General features: G+C 41.8%; 1 protein-coding gene across 1 annotated transcript in view; it reads right to left on the bottom strand.

The window, feature by feature from the left end:
* Positions 1 to 3574: 3574 nt before the first annotated feature.
* tmem104 (transmembrane protein 104) overlaps positions 3575 to 6644 on the bottom strand; it is a 37365-nt gene continuing 34295 nt past the window's right edge. The window contains exon 10 of the mRNA XM_055052223.1: positions 3575 to 6555. Within this exon, the coding sequence (XP_054908198.1) occupies positions 5792 to 6555 (764 nt within the window). The 3' untranslated portion in view covers positions 3575 to 5791. The remainder of the gene's footprint in view (positions 6556 to 6644) is intronic.

Raw genomic sequence — 6644 nt, 5'->3', positions numbered from 1 at the left:
AATGGTTATAAATCACAACCTGACACCCAGACAGACGCAGCGAGAATATCCAAACCATCTGCTGATAAAAAAAAACTGCTTCATGCAAAACCAACAAAGAAATGAAACTACATGCTGAATAAACGGTGCACAGAAGCAGCAACTGCAGGATAAAGTCATTAAATTAGATTTTTTAGTTGTTTTCCAGCCTTCATAAAATCTTTGCTACAAAAACTTGTTTTTAAAGAAATTAAAATCAGATATGAACGGATTTGTCTTGATCTCAGCCTCGGGTTTTTGCTGAAATCCTTTTTTTTCTGCGTTGTTGATCAAAGGACTAATTAAATATTTGTATTAAACAGTTCAGCCAAAAAAAAAAAAAAACAAGAAAGTTTGGAGCTCAAAAAGTACAAAAATTGGTAGAAAATACTCATAAATGTTGAGATTATTTTTACTTCTGCTAATTTATAAATGACTGAACGATTTAGCACCAAAATAAAGAGCTGCTGTTGCTGGTTCAACCTTCCTCTCAGGTTCTGGTTCTGGTTCTGGTTCTGGTTCTGCTCTGTATCCCCAGAACCAAACATGGAGAAGCAGGATTCAGCTTCTATGCACCACACATCTGGAACAAACTCCCAGATTTCCAAACATCTGTTGGAAATTTAAAACGTTTTCTGGTTCCAGTGTTAAATGTGAGTTTAAGGTTTGAGAACGTTTTCTTCCATGATGTTACGATAAAATCGTCTCCAAACAACAACGTATCGTTTATCACAATAACTTCTGGGGCGGTTTATCATCCAGTAAAATGTGTTATCAGAACCAGAACCTGCCTGCATGCATCGTTGATGCTGCGCAGCTCTTTGTGCTGCAGTTTTGATGCTGCGCAGCTCTTTGTGCTGCAATTTTGATGCTGTGCAGCTCTTTGCGCTGCAGTTTTGATGCTGCGCAGCTCTTTGCGCTGCAGTTTTGATGCTGCGCAGCTCTTTGTCCTGCAGTTTTGATGCTGCGCAGCTCTTTGTGCTGCAATTTTGATGCTGCGCAGCTCTTTGCGCTGCAGTTTTGATGCTGCGCAGCTCTTTGCGCTGCCTTGTTGCTGCACTAATAACTGGGTTTGGTTCTGGCCTCCTCACGCTGCTGACCCTGATCTCGCCCCAGACGTCTGCTGAGCCCTAATGAAAGTTTGGGTATTAAAAACGAGGCTCATCTGTCTGGAATGAAAAGAAAAGCATCTGTCACAGGAGAGGAGGGACACCTGGCTGCTTTTAAACCTGCAGCAGGTGAGTTTTCCATGTGAATGATGAGCAGACAGGCAGCGGCGGCACACTTCTACTTGCAACTCCTCTTTTCTCTGCTAACAGGCGGTAAACAGCCGCTGGCTCTGCTTTAATGCATCCCGGTCTTATCTCGTCTTCTGCTCACTGGCTGCCATTAGTGAGCAAGGTGAAGCAAAGCTTTCAGCCACGGCCGTGTGACCCGTTAATGAGCGCCAGGAGCCCGGACAGGACTCGGCTTAATAAAGCCGCTTTATGGACTCATCATCACCTCCAGCCTGGATCACCTGTGGGCTCCAGCCAGCAGCCACAGTAAATAAATCCAGTGATAAAGCTGCAGCCCAGAGTGGATCCGACTGCAGATGGTACCGGTACCGGCGTCCTCACAAGGACGAAGCTTTTATGTTGCACTTATAGAGACTTTAGTTTATGTTTCACTTTTAAGTGAATTAAACTGAATATTAAACCTGAAGTTTGTCATGTTTATTTTTTAAGTGTTTTGTTGTGACAATGAAAAGTTATAAGTTAATTTTGTCATATTTTCAAGTGTGTTAAGGAATTTGCAGTAGAAACTAAACCACAAACATGGTGAGATTTTGTGTTTTTTACAGTGTAGGACAGATGATCTGTGTCTGTTCCTCCCTGAGCCTTTATTACTGCCTAAAAAATGTCAAAAACAACCAATCAGAGCCAGGAGGCGGGTCTTAGCGCTGTCAATCAACTCATGAACCCATTTACAGCAAAAAAAAAAAACAAACAGTTCATCACTTTATGTGGAATTTGTTTCGATTATTTTATGTTTTCCTTCAGCTTTAATAAATCAATTTTGATCTGGAAGAGTTTTTCAAAATTGCCATGTTTCTGATAAAAATTTATTTTTGAAATGTCAAATTGTGCAATGAAAATGTTGCTAAAACATTCTGAGTCTGAACCAAACCAAGTTTTTACCTGCTGTAAATCTGGTTTTGTTTATCTTGTCTGAAACCAGAATCTGTTTTAAACTCTGATTATTTCTGATGAAGCCACCAGATTAAAAAACCAAGCTAAATTTCCCTCCAGGTGATTAAATATTTGCAGACGGGAAGCAGCTCTTCTAAATCTCAAACAATCCGGCAGGTAAACATGAATTAATTAAGAGCCGCCAAGTTTGCTTTTCCAATTAAAGTTCTGCCCCCAAACATTCAGACACTCCCTACATGCAGAAAACGGCCAGAAGGTAAATTAAATTACACCGAGCGTCTCAGCTGGGATTGAAATTCAGAGAGGAAACTTTGCTTGGATAATAAAAACAGCAACCTCATGTATTAATAAATAAAAAACAAAAAGCCCACCAACACTGTGCTTCTAGGAAGATTGAGGTGAAGAAGAGATTCAGCCAATTACCTGCCAGGCCTCAGAGTGGAAATGGGTCGAAACGTTGCTGAACGCCACAAAGTTCTGGGTTTGATTCATGGACTCGGTCGGTGGCAACGACTCCAGAAACAGGTGGGCGACTCGTTTGGTTTGGAAAGCAGCCAGAGGGGAATTTCTCATTCAGCAGGATAAAGAAAGTCACACTGCTGCGCTTAAAGGCGCCGTTAATTACAAAAGCAGCGTCTAAAGGGATTTGACTGGATCTTGTTTCTGGATGTAAGGAAGCAGCTGCCGTCTGTTTACGACACTTTAATTCACCGACGTGACAAAACGTTGGTCATCAGGGTAAAGAGGAGCCTTTCACTAAACCGAGCTTTGAGTTTCACAGAGACGATCCGGTAACATGGCTGTTCAGAACAAGTAGGTTTAATTTCCATTTCAGTTTCTGTTTGCACCAGAAGCAACCGGATGTTGCAACCGGATGTTGCTTCTGGTGGAACATAGAAGAAAACAGGAAGTGGTAGGAGGGTGAAGGGTCGCCATGTTTGTTTTGGGGTTTTTTAAATGATATTTTCACCTGTGATTTTAATTATTTCTTCAATAGAAATACCACAATTGCCAAAATGTTTTTCAAACATTTGTAATCAAAACAGCTGGTTTCATGGCTGTGGAGACATGCTAACAGCTCAGTTTCCTGGATGATTAGCAGCTTTACTAATCCAACTCATTTGCTTTTGCTGCTCCTCTTTACATGGTGAGAAAGATGTTGGAGTAGGGGATCTTTACCAGTGACTGCTGGAGCCATGCGGACAGGTCAGACATTAGTGGAGCTTTTGAGATGCTAATCACATCCTCAGTGGTAAAAACGTCACAACTGTCCAAAAGTAAAAGAGCCAATATCCTTCCAGCCTCCCACAGGGAATCATTTTGATGCCTCAACAAATGACGGCTGTTCCCTCCGATGTTCAAGCTCCAGTTTTAAGAAATTTTATTTTGTGAAATTAAAAAAAAAACAGAAACTGGACAGAAAAAAGTAGTAAACATCCATACAGAAACAAACGAATATACAAAAAGGGAAAAAAAACAGTAAACATTTAAAAACAAAAGAGTTACATTGAAAAAAATAAGATTTTTGGCACCATGTGGATTGTCAACATTTCAAACAGGCAAGAAAAAGAAGCACCAAAAACGATGGAAAAATTAAAATTGAGTCACTCAGATTCATAGAGAGAAATAAAAATCATATCCAGCAACTCAAGCGTTTGTTTTCCTCCCTCGACACTTTGCTGCAGGTGAAGCTCACCTGCACACCCCAGCAGCGCCCCCTAGGATCCAACTTTAAAATTTCAGCACATTAACAAGTTTAGAGTCCCAGCAAGCAGCAGACTAGTGTTTGAGGCTTCAGAGTATTTTGCAGGAATAATTCAGTAAATATGATCTAAAATAATGTTTCACATGAAGCTTAAGGTGCTAAACTGAAAGTCTGAGTAGAAATTTGACATTTTTATTTGAAATTACAAAAACATAATTTTGCTTTTCATGCTCCATATTTCAGGATTCAGTTCAGGAATGTCAGCAGAATTTCAGACACTGCGCATCAAATGATTTCATTTGCTCTTCGACTCGGATCTTCATCGTTTAATTGATGATGAAACTCAAACTGAAGCTTTTGATCTGCTAAAGCGGGACGTTTCAGACCGATGAGCTGAAACGGGTCCGGAACGTAAACCCAGAAACCGGAGTGGATCCGTGGGTTTCTCACAGGGGGATCGTCGCCTCAGACCCCCTGCTGAGGGGAGTTTTTCTTCCAGCCTGGTTGCAGTGAAGCGGCTCCTCTTTGCTGTGTTGATGAAGTTTTATTGACGCTCTGCAGGAAGGATCCGTCACCGTTTCTGTTTCCCAGTGGGAGGTTTTAATGACAGTCGTTAGAAAAACTCAAGTGAGAGGTAGCAGGTTGAAACTTGATTACACTGAAAAAACCAAACTCTTCCCAACTATTTTCATCTCGTTTAAATATCTTGGTACAACTTACAAATAACTTTTCAGCTTAATTTATATGAACTTAATTTAAGTCAATAAATTAAGTCCTTAATGTGGATTTAAAAAGTACTAGTTAGAATTTCATCACAATATTTAGTACAATTGTGATGATGGAAAACTATGACTTCTCTTTAGCGTAACTGCATGGCAGCATTCACACACTGCAAAAACAAAACATTACCAAGTATTTTATCTAATTTCTAGTAAACTTAAAATTAGAGAAAACTTGTAACTTTTCAGAAAGCTATGAAACCGTTGCCTTGCAGCAAGAAGGTTTTGGGTTCGATTCCCGGCCTGGGTTTTCCCTGTGCATGGCGGGTTTTCCGGCTTTCTGCCACAGTCCAAAAACATGTCAGGTTTACTGGTCTTTCTAAATTCGCCGCCTGCAACGTTATCTGGAGATGCAGCAGCAGCTGCATCGACCCCAATGGGGACAAAGGTGTTAGAAAATGGATGGATTATATAATATTGATATTTATTTCACTTGTAACAAAACATTTTCCCTTTTATATGTAAAACCATTAATTTTCCATCAATAATAAGAAATTAAAACCACCATTATTTTGCTAAAATGTTACTTGTGAATTATTTTTGATTAGAAACTAGATTTTAAAATTCTTGTTAAAATGTTTTGCAACATAAACACTGATTTCTGTTTTTCAAATCTGCATAAATCTGGTAAATAAATCAAATCAGGGACGAATCCTCTAAAAGTCGCAGGACGCCAACACAAAGCTCAACCTGTCGGCTGCTTGATGAGGAAACACGAGTTTAATAAAATCCCTTTGATCACAAAAAAAATTAAAAAAATTGGTCCCTTTTGTTAAACCGATAAAACATTGATTACGTTAAAATTAAACCAAAAACTACAAAAGTATTTTTTGTCTGGAGCAAACATCTAATTTTAAATAAGACAAAACTAAATTATACTATTTTAAATATATTGTTGTAACTAATTAGTTTTGTGCATGTTTAGTTTTGCCTCATTGACTGTATTAAGATATTTGCAGTAGAAACTAGACTAATACTTGGTGAGGTTTTGTATTTTTGCAGTGCAGTTTGGTTAAAGGCACAGTCCCCCCAGCAGCAGCTAATTCCTCGAGAACCAAGAAAACTGGCCAAACAGATTTCTCCGTTGAAAGCGGTTCTCATTTCTTCGTGTCAGTTAGGATGATGTTGGCGGTGACGAACATGAGGCAAGACGCCGCCCACACCAACACGAACCACACCCAGAAGGAGTGGCTGAACGGAGAGCGGTGCTTGTTGACGGCGTCTCTGCCCATCACGGGCTCCAGGTGGCGCCTGCCGTAGAACACCAGCAACGCCGGGATGACGTACTGGATCCCCGTCCCCGCGTACGACCCCGTGATCCCCACCAGGGACTCCAGATTGTGCGTGCAGAACGCCACCACGATGGGCGGCACCAGGGTGATGAGGGGAAACACGACCCGGTCCACCACCCACGGGTAGGTGCCGCCATCCCGGTGGAACAGCGTCTTCCAGTTGTTGCGCAGCGTCACGGCGATGATGGGGAAGTTGGTGCTGATGGTGAAAACGGGAAACAAGCCCAGGAAGTAGCGCAGCACCGGGATGTCCAACACGTCGCAGTTGTCGGTGAAGTTCAAGGTGTACATGTCGTGCAGCAGCGAGCTGTCGAAGCAGAAGATGGCGGTGAACGACAGCAGGACGTAGAAGCCCAGGATGAGGATGTAGTCGGCCAGAACCAGGCTGCCGACCCGCTTCTTATCCGAGATGGGTGTCACCAGGGAGGGCAGCGAGTGCTGGCACATGAAGGAGTAGACGCACACGCCGAACAGGTTGGGCACTCCGGAGAGGCTGGCGACCGGCGGACGGCCTTCGCCCGTTCCTTTACCGATCCGGATCAGAGCCAAGATGATCATCATGGTGAAAGCTGAGAGAAAAAACAGAACATGAAGAATCACAGGTAAGAGTCAAACACCTAAAAGACTTGCTTTGATTAGCAAGCAGAACATTACATTT

The sequence above is a fragment of the Poeciliopsis prolifica genome, unplaced genomic scaffold (genome assembly GCF_027474105.1).
Source record: "Poeciliopsis prolifica strain line A6 unplaced genomic scaffold, Auburn_PproV2 SCAFFOLD034, whole genome shotgun sequence".
Lineage (NCBI taxonomy): Eukaryota > Metazoa > Chordata > Actinopteri > Cyprinodontiformes > Poeciliidae > Poeciliopsis > Poeciliopsis prolifica.
Note: the sequence above shows the minus strand (reverse complement) of the source record. Positions and strands in the feature narration are given on the sequence as shown.